This window comes from Microtus pennsylvanicus, chromosome 5 (assembly GCF_037038515.1).
Source record: "Microtus pennsylvanicus isolate mMicPen1 chromosome 5, mMicPen1.hap1, whole genome shotgun sequence".
Taxonomy (NCBI): Eukaryota; Metazoa; Chordata; class Mammalia; order Rodentia; family Cricetidae; genus Microtus; species Microtus pennsylvanicus.
In genome coordinates, this window is record NC_134583.1 from 92,978,464 (window position 1) to 93,006,247 (window position 27,784).

At 52.1% G+C, this 27,784-nt stretch overlaps 2 protein-coding genes across 3 annotated transcripts; one reads left to right on the forward strand and one right to left on the reverse strand.

The window, feature by feature from the left end:
• Slc15a3 (solute carrier family 15 member 3) lies at window positions 1-16,030 on the forward strand. The gene is made up of 8 exons (XM_075973533.1): window positions 1-1,009; window positions 6,005-6,282; window positions 10,472-10,619; window positions 11,973-12,083; window positions 12,579-12,747; window positions 13,578-13,736; window positions 15,240-15,395; window positions 15,714-16,030. The coding sequence occupies exons 1-8, from the start codon at window positions 452-454 to the stop codon at window positions 15,866-15,868; spliced, it is 1,734 nt and encodes a 577-aa protein (XP_075829648.1). The 5' UTR covers window positions 1-451; the 3' UTR covers window positions 15,869-16,030.
• Tmem132a (transmembrane protein 132A) lies at window positions 16,010-27,742 on the reverse strand. Of its 2 annotated transcripts, none has more exons than XM_075973532.1 (11): window positions 27,319-27,742; window positions 24,768-24,982; window positions 24,251-24,469; window positions 23,278-23,609; window positions 22,005-22,154; window positions 21,483-21,678; window positions 21,247-21,390; window positions 19,688-19,890; window positions 18,159-18,432; window positions 17,679-17,870; window positions 16,010-17,266 (listed from the first exon to the last, which is right to left on the reverse strand). In XM_075973532.1, exons 1-11 carry the CDS (start codon window positions 27,416-27,418, stop codon window positions 16,223-16,225), a joined length of 3,069 nt encoding a protein of 1,022 aa, XP_075829647.1. In that variant the 5' UTR covers window positions 27,419-27,742; the 3' UTR covers window positions 16,010-16,222. The 2 variants fall into 2 exon arrangements, with proteins under 2 accessions (XP_075829647.1, XP_075829646.1); XM_075973531.1 differs by having other exon boundaries at window positions 21,483-21,681; window positions 27,319-27,601.
• Between the last annotated feature and the right edge of the window lie 42 nt (window positions 27,743-27,784).

The window sequence follows — 27,784 nt, forward strand, 5'->3', positions numbered from 1 at the left end:
GAGGACAGTCTGAGCCAGGAGGAAAAGACAGAAGAGACTAGGGGGAGGAAGGGAGGCAGTGAAGCGAAGAGGGGTGTGGAGGAGGTGGTTGCAGGACCCGTGGGGGAGGCATTGAGGCTCAGGTGTCATAAGAGAAGGGGACAACAGTTGAGAAAAGGCAGCAGGGGAGGTGGGGGCAGGGGTGAACTAGCAGGAAGGAGGGGAAGGTTAGAGAAGTGGAGAGCCGGGGTGATAGCGTGTGGGGATAGACAAGGCCGCAGTGGAGGAGGGAGTGGAGGAGGGGTAGAAGCACTGGGGCGGAGATGAACTAGGGAGTGGAAGGAGAGAATGGAAAATTAAGGTGGAGATCGAATCTGGACCTGAGCGGGGAAAGAGGAGAAAAGAGGGAAATCGGCTTAGGAAAAAAGGCAGTAGAGGAGAGGCTCTGGGTCACCGAGACAGGAGGCCCACGATGTCCACACCTCGAGCTCAGGAGCAGCCAAGCAGATCTGAGGAGCGGCGACCGCTGGTGGCTCGAGGCCCGCGGGGTCCCCGACGATGGAGAAGGACAGCAGCCGCAGCGGTGCTGCTGGTGGAGATGCTGGAACGCGCTGCCTTCTTTGGCGTCACCTCCAATCTTGTGCTCTACCTCAACAGCTTGAACTTCAATTGGGAGGGTGAGCAGGCGTCGAGGGCCACACTCCTCTTCCTGGGCGCCTCCTACCTGCTGTCTCCTGTGGGAGGCTGGCTGGCTGATGTGTACCTGGGCCGTTTTCTCACCATCTCGCTCAGCCTGGTACTCTACCTGACTGCCTCGGGCTTGTTGCTTACTACCATCACCGACGATGGCCGCAGATCCTTCTGCGGAGAGATGCCCTTGTCGCCGCTGGAACCCGCCTGCCCATCCGCAGACTGCCCAGGTTCCTGGTCCAGCCCCTACTGCGCCACCACCCTCTACTTGGTGCTGCTGCTCCTGGCGCTGGCTGCCAGCTCTGTCAGGAGCAACCTCACTTCGTTCGGAGCTGACCAGGTGAGTGGCCAGAGGTTCTAGCCTCCAGAGTGACTTCAGACAAACCACTTCCCCTTATATAAAAACAGAAGAGCTGCTTGCTCTCAAGACAGTCATGCAATCTTTAGTAAGACTAGACATAGCTCCCACCTCTAAGCCATGCCCCAAGCCTCAGGCCAAGTGCCTTTAATTTTTTTCTTTTTTAAAGACAGGTTCTCTGAGTTCCAGGCTGGCCTCCAAATTTGTGGCTGTGGAAGGCCTTGAACTCCTGAACCTACTGCCTCCACCTCCCAAATGCTGGTGTGCCACTATGCCTGCCCCAGTGGTGTGTGTGTGTGTGTGTGTGTGTGTGTGTGTGTGTGTGTGTGTGTGTCTCATTTTGACACAAGGTCTCACCAGCCTGGTCTAGAATTCATTAAGTAACCAGGTTGGCTGATGCCTCTCCTCCTGGCTCAGACTGCTACGTGTTGGGATTCAGCTGTGAGCCACCATGCCTAGCTGCGGTGGCTTTCCATGTTTTAACTTGGCCTTCTTACCTTCACCAGGCCTGGGTAGTGTTATAGTCTCTCAGCTTACCTCAGATGACAGAGAGCAGCAGGTCAGGAGGGCTGGTGAGGCCACTGAGCCTCAGGTCCTTGAACCCTGTATTGAATCCTAATGTATTATTGGGACTTGGCGGCTGGTGCAGGGGCCAGTCAGGCTCTGCTCACCCAGCAACACCAGAGGCAGTGGGCACACATATTCAGATCTCACTGTGCCCCTTGTCAGAGGGGCAGCCAGATATATACCTCGACCTCAGTCCTTGACACTCCCCTGGGACATGAGGTGGCATATGGGGAAAACAAAACCAGAAAATAAATATTGCTAAATGATGAACTTTAAGCCTTGTTGCCATGGTCCTGTTTTGGTAGCTATGCACAAATAGTACCATTGATAATAAAATAAACTAGGAGAGAATATTATTAAAAGACAGTGGCAGAATGCAGAAACAGTCATAGACAGGCATGGGGAAGGCAAGGTGTCCATGCGCAGAGAGACCCATGATGCTGGCAGTGTGATCAGGCCGCTGGGTGAATCGTACTTTCTCTCTAATTCAATCTGTTTCCCTCAGAAAGCACTCCTCAGTCAGGCAGTTTCCAAATGAGCTGTGTCTTTCAGTTGGTATCCACAGCCTGGCACCTCACAGTAACCTGTGTCCTTGCCGAGGATTGCCCCTTTTTAGCAACAAGTATTGTATTTGTTTGTGTGTGAGCAGATGCACAGCAGAGGTCAGCAGCGTGTGTCGGGTCCCTTGGAACTGGAGAGGCCGGCGTTTATCGACAGCTTGAACCTCAGGCATTCTTCCCTCTCTCCCATTCGGTGTTGACCAGGAGATTCCCAATACTTGCCAGAAAGAATGTCCCATCTTCTACTAACTTTATTCTTTCATTGACATCCCACTACTTACCCACTCCCAGCTGCCCTGCAACCCTGGTGCAGATAGTGGTGGCCAGCTCTTACAAAGGGCTGGAACGCAAGGAACAAGCTTATTCTACAAAACAGAATATAAAGAGTGGTTTGTTGATATTGTGTGTGTTGTGAAGAAGAGCTGGCAGGGGAGTAGATGGTATGCCACCTACAGCACAGGGTGATGAAGTGTGGGTCTCCATTTGGTTAGGGGGAGTCTCCTTATGGGCATTTCCTGGCATGTGATTTGTGCCCCATGAGGGAAGGCAGGCCCAGATTGGTAGCATACAGTTCTGGAAGGTTACACAAGCTGCTGTGTATAGAACATCCAGTTGTGCAATATCACCTATGCAAATAAGAGCCATGCAAATCTGGGCAGTTCCTGTTGATGGAGATTCAGCCCATCAAAGCTCAGATCAGAGGGCAGCTCTGTCAGCTCAGAGAACTCTGCCACTAACAGTCTGGAATTCTTAGACCAAGCTTATGAAAATTCCCTAAAGGAGGCCATCTCTGTTTTCTGATCTCTCATCAATGGCCTTTTCATCATCCCTCCAAGGGCCTCAGCCACCAAGCACCTCTTCTCTCTTTCCTTCTGGCGGCAGAACTTGTTGCCCAGAGGCCAGATCACTGAGCCTTCTGTGACATCTATAGCTTTATTCAGTGAGTTGTGTCTTCAACTCGGGCATTGCTATTTAAACATAAAATCACTGTCCATAAGATGAATACAGTTTCTATGTTGGCAACCATCACGACAACCATTCATTGTGCTGGAATTCTTGATTCTCATCTGGTGAGTGACTCCAAACCAGACTCTGGGTTGAGGGCTCCTTTCCTGTCCCACATCCCTGTAATTTTTGCTGTCTTGGTAACCTGCTTCCCAGAATAGTGTAGAGACACTGGATTGGCTTGAGGCAGGGTAGACTTTACTGGATTTGAGTTCTTTAAAGATGGTTCTACTGTCTGGGCGATAGTGGCACACGCCTTTAATCCCTGCAGTCAGGAGGCAGAGACAGGTGAATCCCTGAGTTCAAGATCAGCCTGGTCTGCAGAGTGAGTTCCAGGACAGCCAAGGTTACACTGAGAGAAACCCTGTCTCAAAAAACTGAAACAAAACAAACAAACAAACAAGCAAAAATGGCTCTACTGTGGTGGAAATATGGGTGGGGCCACAGGATTGGGTGAGCACAGGACAGGCTGCCGTAACACTCAGGAGGGATATGTGGAGCTTGGCACCATCTGGAAGAGAGCCATGCATAGGTGCTGCAAGTTTAGCAGAGTTGCTGATTTCAGGAAGGGCCATCCATCATTCTCCACACGGCGTTCGCTTACTCTGGAAGGACTCATTTATATCCCGCATGGGCTGCCTGGCCGGCTCCTTCCAGGTACACTTGTCATCTGTACTTACTTCCAATTAATGAATGGAAGTAGCTGTTAATAATGGGGTGTATTCAATTTTCTGCTTGAAGGTCCAGGCAAGGGTTCCCAGTAAGCTGACACGGCAGTGCCGCTCCTTCCTTCTCCAAGGGAGAATCCCAAAGGCAGTGCAATTTTAAGCACATCTGTATGAATTATAATTTTACATTTAGATAAGGAGGAAAACATTTTTCTCTTCCTCAGCACAACAGCTGCAAGGAAAGCGTTGGAGAATCCTCTTAGTAAGTGGAAATATGTATTCCGTGTTAGAAGGATGGTGATGAATCCTAAGATTTGGTGGTTGTTGAAAGATGACTTTTAGCCAGCCTGGTACCACAGACCTGGAATCCCGGATATTTGGGACGTTCAGGAAGGAGGATGACAGGTTTTGCAGAAGCCACAGAGTAAATTCAAGGTCAGACTCCACAACTTAATGAGAGTCTGTTTCAAAATAAAAGTCAAAGAGAGCTGGAGATGTGTCTCAATGGTAGAGTACATGCGTAGCGTGTTTGAGGCCCTTACTTGGATCTTCAGCATGGAAGGCAGCGGGTAAAGGGGTAAGAGTACATGCTACAAAAGCATGAAGACCTGAGTGAGATCCCAACAACCTGTAAAATGCACAGTGTGGGGGCTGGAGAAATAGCTCAGAGGTTAAAAGCACTGACTGCTCTTCCAGAGGACCTGGGTTCAATTCCCAGCACCCACATAGCAGCTTACAACTGTCTGTAACTCATTTCCAGGGGATCTGACACCCTCACACAGACATAAATGCAGGCAAAACACTAATGCACATAAAAAGAAATAAGTTTTTTTTTTAAAAGCACAGTGTGAGCACACATGCCTGTCACCCCAGTGCACACACACGTAGATAAACCCTAGCAATACATGCACATATGCACATACACACATGCACACATACATACATACACACACATTGATAAACCTCAGTATCCTTGCACACAAATGCACACACACACACATGCACACACACGTGTGCACAAACAAGAACAGAGAGAGTCATTTAAGAAGCAACCCCCAGTTCTTCTGGCTTTTCAGAAAGAAGGCCTGGGTCTTCCTACTGAGCTGCTGAATCAGAATCTAAGGGCCATAGACTGGGAGTGGGAATGAGGCCAATGCAGGTAGCCTGAGACAGCAGGACAGAGTAGAGGATCTACTGTGTGTAGAGCGGCCTAACTCCTGGGGTGAGATCTGCCCTTGCCAAGGAACCACCTCCACCCACCTCCAGTTTCTCCATCCTTGTCTGGCCACGCATAGAAGGGAGGTTAGCACATCAGGAGGGGTAAGCTTCATGCAATACTCAGTCTGCAACCCGATCCTCAGAAAAAAGAATTCTTAACCAGTCTCGGCCTAATCTTTCAGTGGTAGGCATCCATCACGTTTAATAGTGTGGGATGAGCAGAGACTTTTTATGGACATTTTGCTGATTATGAAAGTAACACACAGCATGGGCTGTTTAAAGACAAAGGGTAAATCATCCAGAAGTGAACAACATGGCCCCGAAGGCATCTGCTGCATGGCCTAGCTGGTAGCAGTAAAAACAATGTGTGTCATGAGCATATAAAAACAGCTGGGTAAAAGTGTTTCCGTCGTTAACTGGCTCTCAAGAGAAGGGCGTATGTATGCATGGACTGGGGAGATTGTTCAGCAAGTGACTTGCTTACTGTGCCAGCATGAAGGCCAGAGTTTGAGTTCCCAGAACCCGCACAGAATGCCAAGCGGACTTGATGGCCTGCCTATAATTCCTGCCTTAAACAACAGAGATGGGATCCCCAGAACAACCTGGCTAGGAAGATGAGCCATATTGATGAACTCTGGGTTTGACTGAGAGACCCTGCCTCACTGAGTAAGGTGCAAGAGTAATTGATACATCTGACCTCAAACCTCCATATGTGTGTGTGTGTGCACCTCTGGACATGTGTGCCTACAAACACACAAACATATTTGCAAACATATGCACACCACATACATGAAAAAGAATATTCATTATTCATTTAATGGATATTTGTTGAATATATATTTAGTAATCAGAGACGAGGAATATGCTTATTTGCTGACCCCAGAAGCATCCCTGTGGGATGTATGAGTTCAGAGGACTTCCTGCGTCCTCCCTCACTCTCATCTCTGGCTGGATGGCAGGTGATGGATCTCGGACGGGATGCCACTCGCCGCTTCTTCAACTGGTTCTACTGGAGCATCAACTTGGGTGCTGTACTGTCCCTGCTGGTGGTGGCCTTCATTGAGCAGAACATCAGCTTCCTATGGGGCTACGGCATCATCGTGGGCCTTGTGGCCCTGGCATTCTTCATTTTCCTCTTTGCCACCCCTGTCTTCATCACCAAGCCCCCAACAGGCAGCCAAGTGTCATCTATGCTGAAGCTTGCCTTCCAAAACTGTTGTCCCTGGCGTCCTTCCAGGTAACAGAGGGTAAAGGTGGCTGCCAAGCCCCCTGGGGGATGCCAGATGCAGCTTTTTGGGCTTTGGGTTCTGTTTGAGGGCTGGCACTGATGAGAACCTGCCCTCCAGGTGACTAAGGATGGTGGTTAAGGGGAAAATGACGGGGGTGCTGCTGGTGCTGGTGGCAGAAGTGTGGGGTGATGGTGGTAGTAGTGTTACCGATGATCTTCTAATTAGAAATCATAAGGACTGGGCTGTGGGGATGGCCCAGTCAGTAAGGCTTGCCTGAGTTTCATCCCAGACCCAATAGAAAAATGCCCTTCATGGTGGCACAGAGCTACAATCTCAGCACTGGGGAGGTAGAGACAGGTTTAAGTCCCTGGGAATTGCTTAACATCCTGTCTAGCCTAATTTGTGAGCTACAGGCCAATGAGAGATCATCTCAAAGAAGGCAGACAGCATTCCTAAAAATGATACCCAAGGTTATTCTCTGGCCTCTACATGCGCATGCTCACATGGGCACCTGTACATACTCTCACGCACACGCACACACAATAGGGAGAAGGAATTAAGAAAGACACTCACTGCACCCCCAGCCTACACAGGAACGTGCACACACTGTTCTAATCTCATTCCGTTGCTGTAACAAGCACCCGGTCAAAAGCAGCTAAAGGAGAAGGGGGCTCATTTTGGCTTACAGGTTACAGTCCGTCACTCAAGAAAGTCAAGGCAGGAACTTGAAGCAGAAACCATAAAGGAACACTGCTTGAGGCTCGCCCAGGCTTGTGTTGGCTTTTTTATAGAGCCTGCCTAGGGAATGGTTCCCACCACAGTGATCTGGGTCCTCCTACATCAATTAAAAATCAAGGTAATTCCCATAGACACCATGGCCAATCTTAACTGAACAACCCCTTGGTTAAGACTCCCTTCTTGCCGGGCGGTGGTGGCGCCCGCCTCCCAGCACTCGGGAGGCAGAGGTAGGCGGATCTCTGTGAGTTCGAGGTCAGCCTGGTCTACAAGAGCTAGTTCCAGGACAGGAACCAAAAAGCTATGGAGAAACCCTGTCTCGAAAATTAAAAACAAAACAAAAAAGACTCCCTTCTTCAGGTGACTAAGCCGTGTGAAGAAGTTGGCAATTGAAGCTAACAGAGACACATGCACACATGAACTGAACACAGAAGCATTCTCTCTCTCTCTCTCTCTCTCTCTCTCTCTCTCTCTCTCTCTCTCTCACACACACACACACACACACACACACAAGAATGTGTACACGCACATTCACAATTTTAAGAAGGAAAAGAGAAATGCAGAGCACAGGGATGGCCTTGGCAGCAGCAGTGGGGATGTATGATGGGATTGGTAGTAACAAACACTGCCTGTGATCTTATGGTGACAGTCAGGATGGGTGGGTAATGTGGTGGGCACAGTGGTGCACCCCAAGATATGAACTGCACGTTGGAGCGGACTACACTGGCGTTATTTCCTTTCTTGAGTCTCAGAAGATGAAATTCTTGGACAAGAAAAGGATCAGGTAGTCTTGGGACAAAAGACGAAGAGCAAAGGTTAGAGGTGTAGCTACAGCTGATCTAATTATTCCAAAATAAACAACCCTGTTATCAGGTGAAATAGTCTTCAGAAAGTAATTTCATGGCTCCCTATATCATGAGCTCACACCTGAGAGAAACTGATTCCAAGTGTCCTTGGAAATGCTTGGTAGTCTACTTCTGTCCCTTCCATCTGGTCTGTTTTTTTTTAATGTAGTGTGTGTGTGTGTGTGTGTGTGTGTGTGTGTGTGTGTGTGTGTGAAGCAATTACTTATATTGTCGTATTATTAAATAAAATTTGGGAGTCAGATATCGGGGTAAAAACCTGATTGATCAGAGAAGTATCAGAGAAGTGACCAGTGACCTCTCTCTCTCCTTCCTCCATGCAAAAGGACTGTGCATCTCTCTAAACCCTTCCCTCCTACTTCCTGTGTCTCTCTATGTCCTGGGTTCTCTAAAACCTCTATGGCTGATTCTGGTCAGCTAGTAGCTAACTCTGCCCTTTGATTCAAGGTAAACTTTATTGGCAGTATCGGGAGTATCAGAATGTGATCAAAATATTCCACAACGTGTGTGTGTGTGTGTGTGTGTGTGTGTGTGCCTGCTTACAACATGTATATGAAGATCATAGGACAATTTGTGATAGTCAGTTCTCCCTTCTACCATGTGGGGCCCAGGGGTCAAACTCAGGTCATCAGACTTGGTGGCAAATGCCTTAACCTATTATTTCTTTTGTTGTACCTCCAGTCTCTGGGTTTCTCTGTGCAGCCCTGGCTGTCTTGGAACTCACTCTGTAGACCAGGCTGCAGAGATCCACCTGCCTCTGCCTCCTGAGTGCTGAATTAAAGGTGTGAATCTCTTTTTAAATTAGCTTCCAAAACAGCAGGTTTCCTTCTGACGTTTTCATACATTTTTCCCCTTCCTCATCTCCCTGACCCCACTCCTTACTGTACTCTTCTAGTCCCTCTTCTCCCTTCCTATCACGTACTCTATTACCCTTCCTAACCTCTCATTAAAGCCTCTTTTTATTTTCTTCTCTCCCAGTCCCCTTTCTAGTTTCCTAACATCTAAACACACTCATACATGCATACACCTATGTAATAGTTAGCAGGTGGGATCTACCTATGACGGAGACCATGCAGCATTTGTCTGGGCCTGGGTTACCTCACTCAGCATGATGCTTTCCAGTTCCATCCATTTCCCTCAGATTTCATAATTTCATTGCTTTAGGTGAAATAAATTCTATTGCATAAAATTGACCACTTATGCCAAGCAAATCTATCTCTAGTTCCAGGCTGGGCCCAGTTCCAGCCAGGGTCAGTGGAGTCTCGAGAAAAGGGTGATGCGCCAGCCTTCCCCAGCTTGCTGGGCTGCTGCTGGAGGTCAGTCCGTGAAGGTACAGGTGCTGAGGAGTCTGGTGGTTTTAATTAGCCGTTACTGCCTCACAAACCACACCGCAACTTTCCACTCAAGCATCAGCTTTTCATTCTCTTTCAAATGCTGTGGGCAACTATGGTTAGTGGGGTGTGGCTTCCGCTGCTCTTAACATCACCAGGTCATTTGGGAGCTTTAAAGGGCTATATTCTAACACATTCTCACACGGTAGTAGGAGATGGTGAGCTCAGAGCTCAGCTGGGACTGATGGTGGAAGCCTAAGTCTCCCCTTCCCTTGGCCTTCTTCCCGTGGCCTCATCTGTAGCTTGCACTTCTTGGGGATGGTGTCTGGGATGAGAAAAGGAGCATTCTAAGGAAGAATGTTCCAGAAGGTGGGTGATAGAAGCAGCTGTGGGTTTTCTTAAGGTTTGCAGGTTTTGCAAAGCATGACATCATATCAGTATCTCTCTGTGGAGTAAAGAGTCACAAAGCCAGGCTGGATCTGGCAAGAGAAACAGACCACAGCACTGTTGAGGAACAGCACTGATTGCTGGGAGGGGGAGTTCATGGCAGCTGTCCCTGAAGGAGACCAGCTGGACATTTTCTTTTTGGAGTCTCGGGGGACAGCTCAGGGCTTTTGGATGAGAAAGGTTCAGAAAGCTTGAGGGCAAAGGGTAAAGGTCGTAGTGCTGGTCAGACTATCTGGTCTCCTGGTAATGGTTCTTCCATCTCCGCTTCTCCCTCCACTCTCCGCCCCACTGCTAAGTCCACTGAGGATAGACCTGGGTCAGCAGCAAGGGAGTTGGGGTGCATCAAATCTGTGGGAGACTCTTGAGTTAGATTGTGTTGGGACTCCTGTGGTTCTCATGACAAATGGATACCACAAGTCAAAAACAAAAACAAAATCCCTGAAGACTCTGCTTTCCTCCCTCTCTGGGTTTACTCCCCCTACCCCAAACCCAAAAGCTGTTTTTAGCCTGAGAGTGGTGAAAGTCTGAAGCCACTCGTGATAGTTTGGGTGACATCGACGACACCATCACCACTGGGGGTGACAGGAAGGGTGGTGGAGTGGCTAGGATTCTCAGGGATCTGGGAACTGGTTCTCTCCATCCACTGTGTGGGCCCTGGGAATTAAACTGAGATTAAAGGCAAATTCCTTTGCCGGCTGAGTCATCTCATTGGCCTCTCAATGGGGATCCTGGAAGGAGGATGATTGAGGTAGAAATGGTGGCTCTAGTTAGAGAGAGCTGAGTTGTGGCTGTTTTTTTGTTTCTCTCCTATGGCCTTACAGAGACTCTGAAGGTGACCTTCTGCTGCCTGACCAGAGGTCTCACCCACGGGGTCCTTCTCCACAAGAAGACATGGCCAACTTCCAGGTGCTGGTGAAGCTCCTGCCTGTGATGGTGACTCTCGTGCCTTACTGGATGGTATATTTCCAGGTAGGCACCCCACCTTCTGATCTGGGGCTTGGCATCCCAGCCCCTCATAGGCTCAGCCTTTGCTGTAAACGCCTGCAGCATTACCTCCCCAGGGTAATGGTGTGTGTGAGTGTGTGCAAGCATGTACATGTGTGTGTGTCCATGTGTGTGCACATGTGCATGTGTACATAGACTTAGTGTGCATATGAGTGTATGTATGTGCACCATACATGTGCACGTGCGTTTTCACATGTGTGGAGCCAGGGCAGCAACTTAATCCTGTAGTTAGATTCTTCTTTGGACCTCCAACACACAAATAACAACACAGAGATTTATTATTAATAATGAAAGTTTGGCCTTAGCTTAGGTTGTTCCACTAGCTCTTATAACTTAAATTAACCCATTTATTTTAATCTATGTTCTTTTGTGTGGCTTGTTACCTTGTCCTCCCCATACTGCCACGCTGCTTTCTCTGCCTCTCACTGGTGACTCTGTCGTCTTCTTTCCAGAGTTCTCTCTCCTGCCTAGATATTGGCTATTAAGCTTTTCATTAGACCAATCACAGCAATACATTTTCACATAGTGTACAAATCTCCCACAGCCTATTCCATTCCCAGCTCCTACCCCCAAGTAACAAGGCCATTGCTTCCCACACCCTCATTGTTGGATGGAGAGAGCCTAAGATAGGATCATAGCCTGTTACTCTAGGGTGGCACAGACTGTCCCATAAGATACAGGAGCATGGTGAAGATGTCCATACCACTGTCAGGACATTGACATCCTTCTACAATGGCTAACAAGTAGCTGCTGCCCTGGGTGACCCCAGAGCACCCCCTTGTCTGGTATCCTGCCAGAAGTCTCCTGGAACCCCTCCACTTCATGACAACTAGAGTACCAATGTCTGGTATAGCGAGGGGCAGGGCCACCAAACCTGTCCCTTCCAGCGGCTGTGTCCAAAGCCATGCTGGCAGATCAGTACCTCTACCCTGGCTGTGTCAATCTTCAGGACTCAGCTTGGCTTCAGTGTCAGACGACAACTCCCAATGGAGACAGTCATGTCATTATTCCCCCATTTCACTGAACACTTATCCATACCCACCCTGTGTAAGACGTGGAGATACAATGGGAAGGCCATCTGAGCAGCTGCAGCCAGGCTCTGGGGATGTCTGTGATTATTGCTCGTAGCCTAAGGACGTCAGAAAACCTCATCGTCAAGGCTGTCTCTCAATATGAAGTGGATTGGGAGTGCCTTTTCCTGTCCAGGGGAAGGGCCAGCTGCCCAGGGATACTGCTGAGGAATACCTGTCCCAAAGCCTTCTGGAGCCAGAGGTTCAGTGACCAGCTCTATCCCAACCTGCCTCCATCTCTCCACAGATGCAGTCTACCTACGTCCTGCAAGGTCTTCACCTTCATATCCCCAACTTCTTCCGGACCAACTCTACCATTAGCTCTTTGGCTCTGAGTACAGAGAACAGTAGTTACAGGGTAAGAGAGTAAGTGTGTTGGTCAGCCCCAGCCAGGCTGGGAGCATCCTGTGAGACCTGCCTGCACCCCCCCCCCAACCCCTCAGTGATGTGGCATGCTTAGGACACAAGAAAATAACCAGCAGGATGGAGGAACATAATACCCAGTCCCTCTCTCGGCATGACCAGTTGCCCACAGGACCTCAGGCTTGGTGTCCCCCACCCCCGACATGCTGCTGCTTACCCTCCAGTGCACACACAGGCCCTATTCAATCTGCCTTCCCACTGTTTCCCTGGGACCCTTTCCACGCTGTGCTCATGATAGAAAGTTGTGTACCCAGGAAGAACTTTGCCTTCCCTGATATAATCCTGTCCCTTAGTTACACAGCTGAGAAGACTTGAGTACTCTGGGGGGTGGGACAGGACAGGAATACTAGCCCTGGGTTACTAAGGGGCATGGTCCAGCCCAGAGTTCTTTCTGCTCTGCCAACCTGTCTCCTGGCCCCCTTCCACCCAGATCCCAGAAGCCTGGCTCCTGCTGGCCAATGTTGTGGTGGTACTGGTTCTGGTTCCGGTCAAGGACCACTTGATTGATCCTCTACTGCTGCGGTGTAAGCTGCTGCCATCAGCTCTGCAGAAGATGGCCCTGGGCATGTTCTTTGGGTTTACTTCGATCATTGCAGCAGGTGCGTGGTACATCACGTTCATTCAGACATTGAGTTAGGAGAGTCTGCCTGCAAGACACACAGTATAAGGGAGTGAATGTCACTGGGTGAAATGGTGCACACTGAGAGTCCTTGGCACTCAGGAAGGTTCAAGGCCAACCTGGGCTACACGAGACTGTCTGAAAACCAAGACAGACAGACAGGTAGGTAGGTAGGTAGGTAGAGGCTGAAGAAATTAAAGCTAAATGAACACTGTCTTATTGGTCACGTGCAACACAAACTAGATGTGGCTGTCTTCTTTAATTTTGTCCTATTCCACCCTCAATAATCTCAGGAGTTTTATTGCTTCTTGGGTAAGGGGATAGAGTCTCCAAAAGGCTGAGTGAGTTGCCCAGGTTTGCACAACAAACCAGGGGGAGGCCAGGATTGGAATGCAAGTGCCTATGTGCTTGTGATTCGTTCACCAGGGCCAAGGGCTCTCCCAGGCATTGAAGGGGAGAAGACAAAAAAACTTAAGGCCAGGTTGGAAACACTACCATAATGCCCAACCTTGCCCTAGAGAAGTCATGTGATCTCACGGGAAGTAGGCCAGCTGAAAACCAGATAGACTGGGACTAAGATTCAGTGCCAACAGCTTATTACCTGTGTGATTCTAGGCTGTTGCTCAATCCAAGTTTCACTTTCCTCATTTGCAAAGGATGTCATAACAGACTCCAGATTAAATACAACACCTAGCTGAGCTTCCTAGCAGCCAAGGCAAAAGAAAAAAAAAAAAGAATTGGAACTCAAGCTCTAAACTGCCTGGGGTGGTCTGACTGTACTCTTTTGCTCCCCACCCCACAACCCCCCAGGAGTCCTGGAGAAAGAGCGCTTAAGGTACATCAAAGACAACCACACGGTGCCTCAGCTGATCGGGAAGGACTTGTACTACGCGGCACCACTGTCTATCTGGTGGCAAATCCCCCAGTACCTGCTCATCGGCATCAGTGAGATTTTTGCCAGCATTGCAGGTATTCTGGATTCCCTCCCCAGCTCTTAGACTGCTGCTGAGCTCTGCTTGGGTGTATGTCCCTCTAGACCGGGGGGGGGGGGGGGACCATAGGCATAGCACTCTGGCTTCTGTATGGAGGGCAGCGGTGATGCCAAATGAGGTCTACCTCTGTTCCGGTGAGGTCGTGAGGTCGAGGGACTTTCTAGCACTGGGTCAGGCTTGAGCCAGCCATTGCAACAGACCCCTAGGAGTTGGGGGATAAAAGGCACTTTCCATATGTCCCCTGAGCTGTGGGCTCTGCCTTTGTAGTCATTGTTCCTTCTGCCCCTTTCTTCGAAAATCCCCTGGGTTGGGTGCTCTTCCCTTCTGGAACTCAGCACTGTGTCCTATAGTGCGTACATGCACACATGCACATATGCGCGCGCGCGCGCACACACACACACACACACACACACAACAACAACAACCCTGTCCCAACTTAGTCAGGAAGCCAAAACTACAAGAGCTAGGTAGGCTCTCCCACTCGGCTATGGAGGGAATTCTAAACCTTGATGATAAATCTGACCCTGTGAATTTAAGTTGCAAACAAAAAACCACCAGACTCGGACTGGGGACTGGAGAGTGTGGCTGGACTATGAGTAAGGTGGGGAGGGGTGAGGAGATGGGCTTCTGGGGAAGTTAAAGTCAGCAAGTGTGGGAAGGATCTTCAATGTAGTGGAACCAGCATGAGCCAGGGGTGGGGGTGGGGTATGGTGGGGAGCAAGCACTGGAGAGGGGAGTGTGCGGAGGACAGTCACAGTGGGGCCAATGGCTGAGCCTGGGTGGGGAGTTTCCCAAGGCCAACAACACCCTTCGATCCTCCCATCGGTTCTATAGGAAATGGAAGCCTCCAAGAAGTTCCAGAGAGCGTGCAGTTGTGGCACACGCCTTTAATTCTAACAGAGGCAGGCAGATCTCCGAGTCTGAGGCCAGCCTGGTCTACAGAGCGAGTTCCAGGACAGCCTGGCTATAGAGAAACCCTATCTCACAAAAACAAACAAACAAAAGTTCCAGAGACCCACTCAGCCATGTGTGGGTGATGAGGTCAGGGCACAGGACAGAGGAGACAGGAAGGGAGGGCAACCTTTGGAAACTATTTCAGATGCTGAGTGAAAGTATTTGGTAGTAGTGTGGAAGGTCAGCAAAGAAAGCAGCTGAGGAAAAGCGGAAGCAGCTGCTAAGATGTCACCCATGCCCAGTGCGTCACTGGGGTGCCCAGGAGGAAGGAGACTAGTCAGAGCTCTGGGTAGCGTTCATAATGTCCAGGGGGAGGTGCTCCATCAGATGAGAAGGGCAGATACAATGTGTCATGTCACAGGCATGCAGGTGCTGTCAGTCATGGGGACACACCCTCCAAGGGAATTAGGATAGAGGTATGGAAAAGAGAGCAGAATAATGTGACCCCCCACACACTGGGAGGTTAGCAGTGGGGTCCATCTCTGCTCCCCCTGCAGCCCAAGTCCCTCCCTTCTTTCTCCCACAGGTCTGGAGTTTGCCTACTCAGAAGCTCCACGCTCCATGCAGGGTGCCATCATGGGCATTTTCTTCTGCCTTTCGGGGGTAGGCTCACTGTTGGGCTCTGGCCTGGTGGCCCTACTGTCCTTGCCTGGGGGCTGGATGCACTGCCCCAAGGACTACGGTGAGTGAGAGGAGACCCCCAGGAGAAGACAGGCATGGAGGGCGGTGTAGGGATGGGGTGAGCAATCATGCTTTAGACTCGGTGGCCCTCAGAGGCACCTTCCCGCTTCTGGAACTCAGCCATTACTGGCTGCTGAGTGGTCACTTTCTCCCCTGGTGTTTGGTTCAAGTCTCCAAATAAAGGAATAGGAGATTCACTGAGAGACACTTGGGGAGTTACAATATCAGAGAGCTCTCTCTACCCAGTGCTCTCAGACCACACCCACTGGTGTGTGGCTTTAGCCCCTCCCCACCCACATGTCAGCCTTCCTGTCCTCAGGGAACATCAACAACTGCCACATGGACTTTTACTTCTTCCTGCTGGCCGGCATTCAGGCTGTCACAGCTGTCCTGTTTCTCTGGATTGCTGGTCACTATGAGAGGACTCGTCAGAACCCAGCCTCCCAGAGCGTATCCAGCAGGCTCAGGGGCTGAATCTGTTCTCCACCCACCCGGAGAGACAGTACCATCGCCACCCACCCGGAGAGACAGTACCATCGCAATACCAGCTGTGCCCATTCTCTTCTCATTTATTCTGTACCCAACATTAGAATGAAGTGGTTCCCATAAATAAGGGGCATGCACCCTCCCTCTTGACCATGGTCCACGACAAGGGGTGGGGTGGAGGGGGCCTGGGTTCGGGTCCCCAAGGGGTCCCAGCAGGGGACTCGGATCAACAAGCACCAGAGGATGAGCGTGAGGACCAGGTAAGAAGTCCAGTCAGACATCCCACTGGTCCCACTGCCTGGGTTGGTGGCTGAAGCTGCACCATGGCAGGCCAGGGAGTGGTCAAGAGCTGCCCCGGATTCTCTCCATGTAGTTACGAAGCTCCTCCGGGTCCTTCAGGCCCATGTCCTCGCACACCCAGCGGATGTCCTCCTCACCTGCCACCAGGATGGACTGTACAGCCGGGGCCCCTACAGGCTCCTCGGGCAGCTGGGCTGGGGGTGCTGGCGCAAATGTCACAAACTCTACTCTCTTTCGACGTCCCCCAGCGTCTTTGCGGGCCAGGGTGCTTGAGGAGCCAACGGTGCCCTCTGAAGCACTGGGGGCCACAGTTGAGGCATCCCCTCCTGCCCCACTTTCACAGGGGCATCCCCCCTCCCCCTTGGGTGGGCCCGGGGAGGAGCATCGGTCCAGCTGACGACTCAGTTCCTCCTGATTGGTGCCCAGCCAGACCCAGTTATGGGGCTGGGGGGAGGAAGGGTCCGTAGCGCTGTCGGGCGGCTCTTTGCGCTGGTAGCGCAACACGAAGACCACACCATTGACCAGAAAGATGAGGATGGCCAGACAGAAGATACCCAGCAGAGCATACATTCCCAGCTCTAGGTCGGTGACACGCCGAGGGGCAGGCACCATCTCTTCCTCGTCTTCCTCTTCTTCTTTGGCCTCATCCTCTTCCTTCCCAGTTTCTTCCTCTGCCCGCTCAAACTTGCCTCTGACATCCATATGGCCCCCCATACCACCTGCTACCCGCCGCTTTTCCCCCACAGTGGCTTCTGTGAATGGTGGGCTCCGGGCGGGACTGGATGGAAGGGCAGGCGCTGGTGTGGGCAGAGGGGGCAGCCCCAGCCAGGCAGTGCCTGAGGCCAGGGGCACACGATGGCGGCCCCGGCGGCACGGTTCCGGTGGGTGCAGAGCCACGTGTAGGGGCAGCCCTTCGGCACCCACCCCACTCACCACCACACCAAGTTGGGCTCCCTGCTCTTCAGCAGGCAGGACGGCACTGGGCTCCTCAGCTGAGACCGACAGTCCCAGGTCACTGCGGTCGTAGAGCTCGGCAGGGGCCAAAGTGTGGTCAGAGAAAGACAGCCACAGGGAGAGGGCCACCTCCTGCAGGGCGCACAGACACAGGCAGAGACACGCGAGGGCACGCACGCATGCACACACAAACCACTCCCACAGTGACAGGCCACACGGAAGAAAAAGCACGGAGGAAACAAGAGACACAGGCAAATGGACAAAACACAGGGAGAGAGGGGACGCGTGTCAATCACCTGTCTGCCACTCAGCCCAGGAGTCTGAGTCCTCAAGAGAGCCTAGTGAACCTCCCAATGCCTTGCTCCAGCCAGTCTCTGCTGGACCACTTCCAGCCACAGAGAACTCTACCTCATGGGAAGTAGTCCTTATTTTGAAAACCCTAGAGCAAGGGGTCCAAGTACCAGGACCTACTTCCTCCCCTCCTCCTCCACCATCAGCCCCCATCAATAGCTGTTGACCATGCTCCCTGATCCCCAGCCATCACCTGCTTTGGGGCTGGAAGAGCTGACTGGGCCCAGCACGTGGCTGTGACCTCCCCAGGGTGGGATGTGCCTCGGCTCAAAGCCAGTGAGATGCCCATCACGGGCTGCACTCGCAGCTCCAGCATTGAGACCTTGTCGTCTGTCACAGCCAGTGCCTGTTCCCCCAGGATGGAGTCAGAAAGCGGGGAACGAACCTAAGAGAGTGGGAAGCAAATGAAAGTTGGGGTGGGTGGGGTATCCTGCACACAGTCTCTCAGCATCTCTGTACTCTGGTGGCCTCTCCCCACACATCTATTCCCTTGTCCTTCACACCTGCCACACTTCCTGCAGTGAGCTCCATTCTCACTCAGCCTCCCAGCCCTCCTAGACCTGACCTCCCCAGCCGCGACTACAGTCTTCACACCTAACCAGGAACATTCTGGGGAGGCGCCCTGGGGCAGGGGGCGGAGTCTTGCTCTTTAGCATCCCCTGTGGTGACTCACCTCAATAGAGGTGACTCCAGGCTCCCGTCCCACTAGGACGCGGCCACCTTCCAAGGAGGCTATGCGAGGATCTTGCACGTGGGCGTGGGCTGCCACGAGGTGAGTCACATCCAGCAGCCAGTCAGGGCCGAGAAGGTGAGTGAGGCGGCGGCCACCGTCCAGCGGATGGGCCACAAAAGGTACCAGGAAGCGCACACCAGCTCGCTGGTACTGCAGGCGACAGCCGCGGGAGCGCCTCTCGGCCTCCTCAACGGTGGCCTCAGGTTCAGGCTGTCTGCAGGGCGGAGCATCAGTGATGGGCCCGCCCACTGGAGACCACGCCTTGCCCAAACTCCAAACCCAGCAAGGCCCTACCCAGCCACCCATCTAGAGGTTCTAAATTGAAGTTTAATGCCTCAGTTTGCACAAATGACAAAGCAAGAATAGTAACCAGAGGTGCCTGACTGGTGTATGCCTCATGTTCTTCAAACTTTGTCCTGAATACCCAAGTCTTTCTGTTCAGGTCAGGGATAACCAGACCCGTGTTGCGTGTTGACTGGTGAAATGTGCCTATCTGTGCAGTTGGATACTTCTGGAGTGGGAAGGTGACAATGGGGTGACAACTCTGTTTCTACAGTGCATGAGAGCCTAGGCACCTCATCCTTGCTCTCAAGGTCTGGTGAGCTTCCCCATTACCCAGAATAGTTCGTTTTTACAGAGTGCACACCATTCAAGGCTTTGGGATAGTGAACCTTCTCAGGGATGGAGTGTGGAGCTGGAGAAGGATGGACAGAAAACCGAGCAAAAATAATTCGTACGTGTTATAGCCGACAAGGAAGCCGGGGGAGAGGAGCTATGGAGGCTGCCAGTTAGACTACAGTGCCCAGGGTTCTGGTGGTCAAAGGTAGGTGACAGCTAATATCGTCAACCTGACAAAACCCAAGATCATCTAAGAGACAAATCTCTGGGCACGACAGTGAGGTCATTTTTTTCCTTAATAAGTTATTTTTATTTTATGTGTATTGGTACCCTGCCTGCATACATGTCTGTGTGAGGTGTCAGGTCTCCTGGAACTGGATTACAGACAGCTGTGAGCTGCCATGTGGGTGCTGGGAACTGAACCCGGGTCCCCTAGAAGAGCAGGCAGAGCTCCAAACTGCTGAGCCATCTCTCCAGCCTGTGGGGCAGCTTTGTAATAGGGTAACCGAGGTGGGAAGACCGGCCCTAACTAACTATGGGCAGCGCTATCCTATCAGCTTGGGTCCCAGTATTGAGTATAAGGAGAAAGTGAGCTGAGCACCAGCGTCCATCCCTCTGCTTCCTGACTTGGAATGCAATGTGGCCTGTCCAGCTCTCTAAACTCCTGTTGCTATAACTGCCCCGCCATAATGGGCTGTGCTTTGAATGGTGAGCCAAATAAACCCGTTTCTTAAATGCGCAGTACGCAGTGTTTCAGACCCCAGCCTGGGTCCCTGGAGGTGCTCACTGTGTATCCTCAGGCCCCAAAGGAAGTCACCAAATCCTATGGCTCCTGCAGGCTTGCAACTCACCCTTCCGCTGGGCCTGGGACCCGCCAGCCTCGGATCTGCTCCAGAGTCGAGTCTGTCAGCTCAATGTGCAAGGGGAGCAGTGGAGCCCATACAGTCAGCCTCAGTGAGGCCCGCAGTCGGCGCCACCAGAAGTCCACCCGCACTCCCTTGGCACCCCGGCTCTCCTGGCCAGCCACGAACACGGCGTCACAGGCCTCAGATACCTATGGAACAGCAGAGATGGACTGAGACACAAAGGACAGGCTGTAAGATGGCATCACCTACTGCAACCATAAGCAGGCTACAACTCAGATTCAATTCTGTACGGCATAGAAATGTGTGTTGTGGTGGCTGTTCTTAGTTTAAACATTTTGCTGTGCTAAAATCCACCCCAGAGGTACTGGGCCATACTTTGGGTTCTCCAGCGGATGAGCCGGGCCATCTGCATGCAACACACACAGCCTTTCTCCTAGCATGATCAGGACAGAGGTGTCACTGTCAACCCCTCAGTACCAGTCTCAGACACGGGTGCCGGAGGTATCTAACAACCAGACACAGCTAAGTGGGTGAAGGCTAAAGGGTAAGACAGGCCCACCTACCCAGGGACTCCAGGGTGCTGTCCCTGCTGTCTGGGATCTGGGTCAGTGCATCCTCTTTAACACATCAAGATGGAGAAAGCTGTCTACCCTCTTAACCTCACAGGTCGTTACAGCAGTGATTATTATGTTAATCTTCATCAAACGAGAAGAACAGTAACTGCTGAGGCTTCGGTTCTTGCTATCTGCTGGATACTGTCTCAGGGACTTGTAACTCTTCCAACAGCCTAATATGTTAGAGTTGAGGGACCAGGGGCTCGGAGAGGCTAAGACACTTGCACACGACCACACAGCTCGTTTATAACAAAGAAGGGCTGCAATGATTCATATTGACACCTTGACAAGATCAAGAGCTCCTTAGGAGACAAACCTCTAGACATGTCTGTGAGGGAATTTCTAGATTGAGTTCACTGAGATGAGAAACCCCATCCTAACTATGGGCAGCATCATCCGCGGGCTGGGTCCCCTGCCTCGTGCCCCGCCCACTACCACCGAATAAAAAGGAGAAATCCCTTTTTCTCAGCACCAGTATTCCGCTCTCTGCTTCCTGATAACAGTGCCATATGACCAGCCTGCCTCAAGCTCCGAACTGTAGCCTTGAGCTATGCCAGAACAAACTCCTCCTTCCTGAAGTCACCTTCCTCAGGGATTTCTGTCACAGCAGTGAGAAAAGTAACTAACGCAGGTCTCTACAAAAATGTCCTGACTTCAAGGGACACACATGATTCCAGCTCAGCTCCCTGGCCTGGGCCAAAATGGACGATGGACAATGAATGTGGAAATAAGCTTAAGGCCGCACTTTTAGAGTTACCACTTTTAACTTTAGTTAAACTTTACTAGACAGATGATTGGGATGAAAAAAAAAAAGAAAAGGTGACGTCGCACAGCCCTGCCCATGAAGTTTGTGCTTGAGAAGCCGTTCTCTTGGAGGAACAAAGCTACGTCTCACTGTGTATGCTCACACAGATGGGCGCTGCCACTCACCTGCAGGACCTGTGTGTTGGCTGACTCACAACCAATGTGCTCTGTCACCTCCTCCAGGGCTCCCCCACTGTCCACAGTGACAAGCCGCACCGGGATGCGCTGGGGCACTCCTGTCAGTGGAGCTGTGTTCACCAGCTCCTCGGCCTGAGGGTGCAAGGGTTGTTTACTTTCAGGGTTCTCACCCGGGGTTCCTGGGACCAGGCTTCCGTGGGGCTGAGCCCAGGTCAGCCTCTTACCTTGGTCAGGGGGATGAGGGCTCTGATATCCCGCTCAGATACCAGGATCTCCCAGACCATTTTGTCTTTCTCTGCTTCGGGGGCCTGACCCGGATACTCCAGCTGCCACGTGACTGGGCGAGTGACTGCCACACCCCCACCAGTGCTATTCTCCACCGCGAAGTCCACCCACAGGAACTCAGACAGTTCAAGGGGACTGCTGGCAGAAGAGAGAAGAGCTGAGTGTTTGCCAGCTGCCAGGTAGCATCTGTGTTCATAAGCACTCTCTATAGTTATCCCCATTTGATTGACAAGAAGATCAAGGCATAGGGACCATGCAGTTATCCTAAGATCACAGTGTAAAGTGACAGAGCCTAAACCTCCATCCTGGCTACAAAGCTCAACCTGGCCTCCAGGCCCCTCTTAAGAGCCACAGGAGCCACTGATTTATAGCCCCAAAGGCTCACTGAGGTGGGGGGCATCCACTGGACCCCCATACCTGTTCTCTAGCATTCTAGGCCTAGAACTCTCTTTTGTGCCCACCTGGAATCTGGTCCTGCAGGCCCAGTGCGGTGACAGGTGATCAGGCTGGTGTGGTGCTTTGACCCCTTGAAGCGGTCTAACTTAGCGGTCCAGACGGCAGGCTGGGCTGGACGGGCAGCTGTCACCTGCAGCCCTTTCTTCACCTTGATCCTGCAAAGAGCAGATGGGTTTTGGTCTGGATAAAGACTGAGCTGCAGGTTGCAGGGGAAAGGCAGACAAAGCACTGAAGATGTCAGTTTCCTGGCGGGCTTTCCTCCACCTGGAATTTCTTCCTATCTCTCTCAGAAGGACCCCACCTCAAGACAGGTCACATCACATTCCTTCCTCTACCCACCCAAAGGCCACTGACAACTCTACTGTCCACAAGCTGCCATTCCAGAACCTCCAGGTCCTAGCTCAGCCTCAACAGGGGCAGCGACATCTCTCCATACATTCTGGGCTGGTGCCACACCAAGAGTTGTCCCTCCTCAGCCCAGCACACAGTCATGACCCCAGGCCTTTGCTCAGACTAAACCTATAGTCTAGTCTGCCTTTCTTCCCAAACACGATTTCTTGTAGGTGTTAGTAAATGGCTTTCTCCCTGACTCTGCCCACGGACCCAAGTTCTCAGGGCACTTCCTTCAGCCACACAACCAACCCAATCTAGTTCATGCCCTCTCTCTGAGTCCTTGGTACAGATGAGCGCTGGGCCTTCCACCTCTGTGCCACTCCGGTGTGGAGACACAGGACTGGTACTGTAATATCTGTGGACTCAGCGGATGAGTGAGCCTGAGTGGGCATGACAGGTAGGAAGACACGTTGGGTAGGACTCCCGTATGCCCACCCTATGGTAGAGGAAAAGTGACATTACAGATCCTTGTCAGTTTCACTGATTTGGGGTGGAGGATGCTTTGGTTTAACGTCCTACAGACAAGGACGTATAGAATGGGGCCTTTGATGTGCAGGAGTAGGCTTTGTCCAAAGCGCCAGCCCCCTATAACAACAGTAGCTAGCAGAGGACCCTGTGGGTGGTCGATCCCCATAGATACCTGTCTTGTCAGCATTTGAGCATAGCCCAGCACTGGACACTACACTTCTCGCGCCCCAAGCCTCTCCTATTTCAACTACCACAAGACATAAAGTCCTGGGGAGGTTTCCCACGTCTGGGCTGTGATCATCACAGGGTCTTACAACTCTCTACTGGGGACATTTATGCAGAACTCATGGTTTAAAGAGGCCAAGAGCTCCAGTGAGGACTGCAGGAGAAATGGATACCTGTTGTCATGCCACTCACCGAAGGGTAAGAAGACTGGCCGTGAAGTTGTGTCGAAGCAGGAGAGTGGCGGTGAAAAGCTGGCCAGGCCGCATGGGTACATCGGGTGCCCGCAAAGTGACTGCTTCATCCAAAGGTACCTCCTGGTACTGTGGGGGGTCGGCCGGGTGCAGCTCCACACCACCCACTGGGAGAGCCTGCTCCCTGGGTTCTTCCTCCGTGCCAAGGCCGCAGGCCCCAGGTCCCTCGCCAGCGGGCTCCAGCGTGTAGGCCAGTTCAGCCCTTGTGGTGGCACTTTGGGAGAACCAGTGAGAGGGGAACTCCAGTTCCACCACGCAAGCGCCCAGAGATGGCTGCAAAAACAACGAAGGCAGGGTGGGAGGGAGGTTCACTCCCATTGCAGAGAAACCTAAGCTGGAGAGCTCTATGAAAGGCAGAACCAAGGATGTTTTCCATGTGCCACAATAATCTCGGGACCCACCAGGTCTAGGGTTTAGAATAATACGCTGTGGGTCATGCTTCTGATCTCCAGGACAGACTTGTAGCAAAATGCGACAATCTTGACCACATCCAGGACCTGCCTAGAGCTCAGAATATCAGAGCAAGAAACAGATCGCCTGTGGGTCTTTGGGCCTAGCTCCACAATAGTAGAAGTAGAACCCACAAAAGTTTGAGTTTCCACACACAAAGGTTGATGGCTCTGTTACAGGGACTCTTACATTTGGCTCATTTATTTCTTTTCCAGTTCCCAATAGGCGGGAACTGTTGTTAGTCTACTTTACAGATGAGAAAAAAACTGAGGCTCAGAGGGATTAAATTATGTGCCCAAAGTCATGCACCATGGACTGAAATTCTTAAAGGAACCTCTCCTAGGGCTATCAGGACCCAAAACAGAGCCTGGGGGCTCATGCCCTAGACTTCCCAGACTGCAGTCGAGTTCTTCCCTCTCCACCCTGGCACCACACCTGTATGGCACAGCAGCAGAAACACTCACCTGGAAGCGGCAGGCTTGGTGGGCAGTGCCTGCAGGGTGCGTGGCATGCAGTCGGGCGCAGGGCAAGCTGCTAGGTCCTGGCGGCCAATCCTGCCCTTTAAGGTGGAAGAGGACACGGGCATAAGGCTCTGCTGGAGTCACAGCTGCTTCCACTGAAACAGCCCTCACATCCCAAGGGACAGGTCGCCGGTGGGGCTCAGTGACCCTTGGAGGGACCACCTGGAAAAGAACGAGGATGCTCAACTGCAGGGTGGGTGGAAAGGCAGATAACAACGATAGCCAGAGATGGGATCTTAGCATGGAAAGAGATTAAGGGCCTCAGTCTTCCCGAGTGAAGAATGGGTAAAGCTGTCTATTGCCATACCACCCTGATGTACCAAATCTTGCCTGATTTCATTAGTTAAGCAAGACTAGGTCTGGTTAACTCTTAAACAGAAGAACGAGAAGAGCCCCAGAACCCCAGACAGAAGAACTCATGAGTCTCATTTGCCTAGTCGTCACTGGGCCCTATCCTTACCTGCTGAGTGGCAAAAGGTGGGTAGGATGCCCGAAGAAGTGGCTGTGCCCTGGGCCAGGGCTGCAGGAGCAGAAAGGTCTCAGAGCGGGAGCCCAGAGAAGAGTTGGCAGGTGGGTAGTGGCCCACCTGCTGCACACGGAAATGCTCAGGGGCATCCAGGAGTTCCAGGGCCACTGGCAAGTAGATGGGGTCCCCGGTGTCTTGGTTACTGCCAACTAAAGAAGAATGGGGGTAGATAAGGGATGGTTTTGGAGCGAGCAGAGGTTGAGCCGAGTTCCATCCTCACTGTGGGGCTGGGCAGGAGAGGGAGAAATGGCATACAAATGTGCCATCTCCTGGATGTAGAAGAATAATCCCATTTCACAGATGAGGCGATTGAGGTACGGGGAGCCTCACAAAGGCAGAGTTTGAGAGTCAGGATTTGAAAGTAAACTTCCCCATCGATCCTTCTACCTTCCACAGACATTGCCTCTCTCTCCATCAGAGGCCTTTCAGTGTCTCCCTTACATGTGCCTACTACCTGTCTGCCTCAGAAACCACATTTGAAGGGCAGGACTCCTGTACTGGGGTCTATTCAGTGAAAGATAGTTCTGAGCTGAGCTTTGTAGAAATGGGGACTTTTGTTGTGTCTGGGTCCTTTGGTGTACTTGATTGGACATCGCCTCCAAGTTCACCTATTGCCATGGCACACCCACACCAAACTTCCAAACTTGATCCCTTCTTCTCTGCCCCAGCTGGGGGTTGGGGTTCAGGAGTGAGACTTGGGGAGGATACCAAGGAGGTCCATGAGGCTACTGGCACTCACCAACGGTGGGAACCACAAACCCAAGGAGATGGAATACTCAATCACAAAAACCACTAAGGCCCACTAAGGCTGTATTGATTTGTCCTATAGTCCTGAAAGAGTAAGCACTTAACCCCAGACAGATTCAACTTTACATGTATTAACTCTTTCTGTTCTCACACAGCTCTGTGGATTAAGTTCTATTATGACATACTCTCTTGATGGGTTTAGAAAATGATCTGTGAGGGTTCTCCAACCTAAAGATCTCTCAGGACGGACCTGAGAGGCCAGTAAGGGATTCACCACCAAGCTACCCAGCCTTTCTATCCAATGCCACATGAGCCTCATTCCTAAACAGTGCCGCCACCCTCCTTCAGGGCCAAGAGCAAATGCTGCCTGCTCAAGGAAGCTTTCTGTGGTCATTCAGTCTGTGCCCCTCGCCAGACTCCTTGTTCCGGCTCTGCTTGCTGCTGCTGTTCTGACAGGGGATAATCCTCCCATGGTCCAGACTAGCTGGACCCACGAGACGATGTGCCTGGTTCTGCTGCCTCTTCTGAATTAGCCTTCTGACAACCACAGAATCTGTATTACTCATTCTGGAATTCCCTCATCTCTCCCTGGAGAGGCTTCCGGGGAGCCCAGGGAGCTGACGTTCTCTCCTAGCTGTACACCATGAAAGGCTGGCCAGTAACCAACATCTTGAAGTTGAGGTATCCTCAGCAGTAGAGGGGGGTGGGAGTATTTCATGACCCATGAGCAGGGGAGGGCTTTGTAAACTGCGGTAGAATCCCACAGTGTAGAATCGTAGAATCCCATGAGAAGTGACATTGTTGGTGAGCGGAATGGTTGACAAAGCTTTTCTCCTTCCCCTTTCTGGAGAGGTTATTAGGGCTCCCACTGGGTATGCAGGGTGGGGAGCAGGTGTCTGAAAGAAGTTCTAGAACCAGCTGCCTCAGCCCCACAGTTGAGCCGGGATGGTGGTGGTGGTTGGTGGGGGGCACCCTTCCCCAGCATCGCCATCACCACTCCCATATCCCTAAGGGTAACAAGTGAGTGACTGCTGGCCCCTGGAGTGGCTACGGTCCACCTTCTAATTCACTGCTTCCATAATTACAAGATGCTCAGTAGCCCAACTCCCACGGACTCCCATGGTCTCCCATTACTGGGAGACCAGCTCTCTTGATAGGGGCAGGAGGATAGAAAATGCTTCACCATCTCCCAGTCTCCCATAGCATCTTCCACCTTACAGCCCCAGCTCGTGTCAGGCACGAGGTAGCTGCTGCCCCTTACCCAGTGATGGGTACACCCACAAAAGCTCGGAAAAGCAAGGCTGGGACTCTCCCTGAAGACTCCAAGGTCAGAGATCTCCTTGGGACAGGGAGAGAGAAACGCACAATCTCTCGGATCCAAGGCAAAGGTGCTGTTTTGCATTCCTGGGACTGGTGGGCGGGCTGGTGGGGGGCTAGAACAGCAGGTTGGGGGGTGCACCGGGAAGCAGTGCAGCTAGAACTGGAGAGGAGGCTCGCTGAGGAGTTGGGACCAGGCAGGTGCGGATGGGAGAAAGAAGACTTTAGACCCAGGTAGGAACATCCAGATGATGCACAGGGAAGAAGGCAGAAGAGCAGCTGGCTGGGAACCGGTTTCCCAAGGTTGGACCTCTCCAGAACATCACTCTGGGTTTTAGTTCCAGGGCCCAAAGGCTTGAGGGCATCACTGGCGCACGGCCTCGGCCAAACTGGGTCACCCCTCCCCTCCCTTCCCACTGACCTCTTACGACTTCCAGGGCGAGGGCCACCAGGAGGCAGAGCCAGACACCATAGGGCCCCCGAGGGGCCGCAGCCGCGCATTCAGCCATCGAGGCGCGCATCCTTCCTGTCGAAGGCGGGTTCCAAGCGCGCGGCTCAGGTGCCTGCTTTCCGGCCCCGCATCTCCCGCGCCTGCTCCGCGCCGGCCCCTCTAGCTAGCCAGTTCCCTGTGCCCGCCCGCGGCTGCAGTTCCCAGACAATGGAGCGGGAGCAGTAGGGTGGGAGGGAACGCAGGCACATGGGCTGTCCCCCCTCCGCCCCGCCGGGTCCTAGTGCCCTACGGATCCCAGACCCAGAGCGCCCCCGCGCCTCAGGTCGGGAAGAAGTCTCCCTGGAGACTGAGCAGACTGATGGCCTCTGCCAGGAGGCACAAGGTGAGTTCTTCTGGGATTTCTCTTGGAAGCGGACGATCAAGGAAAAAACAAAAA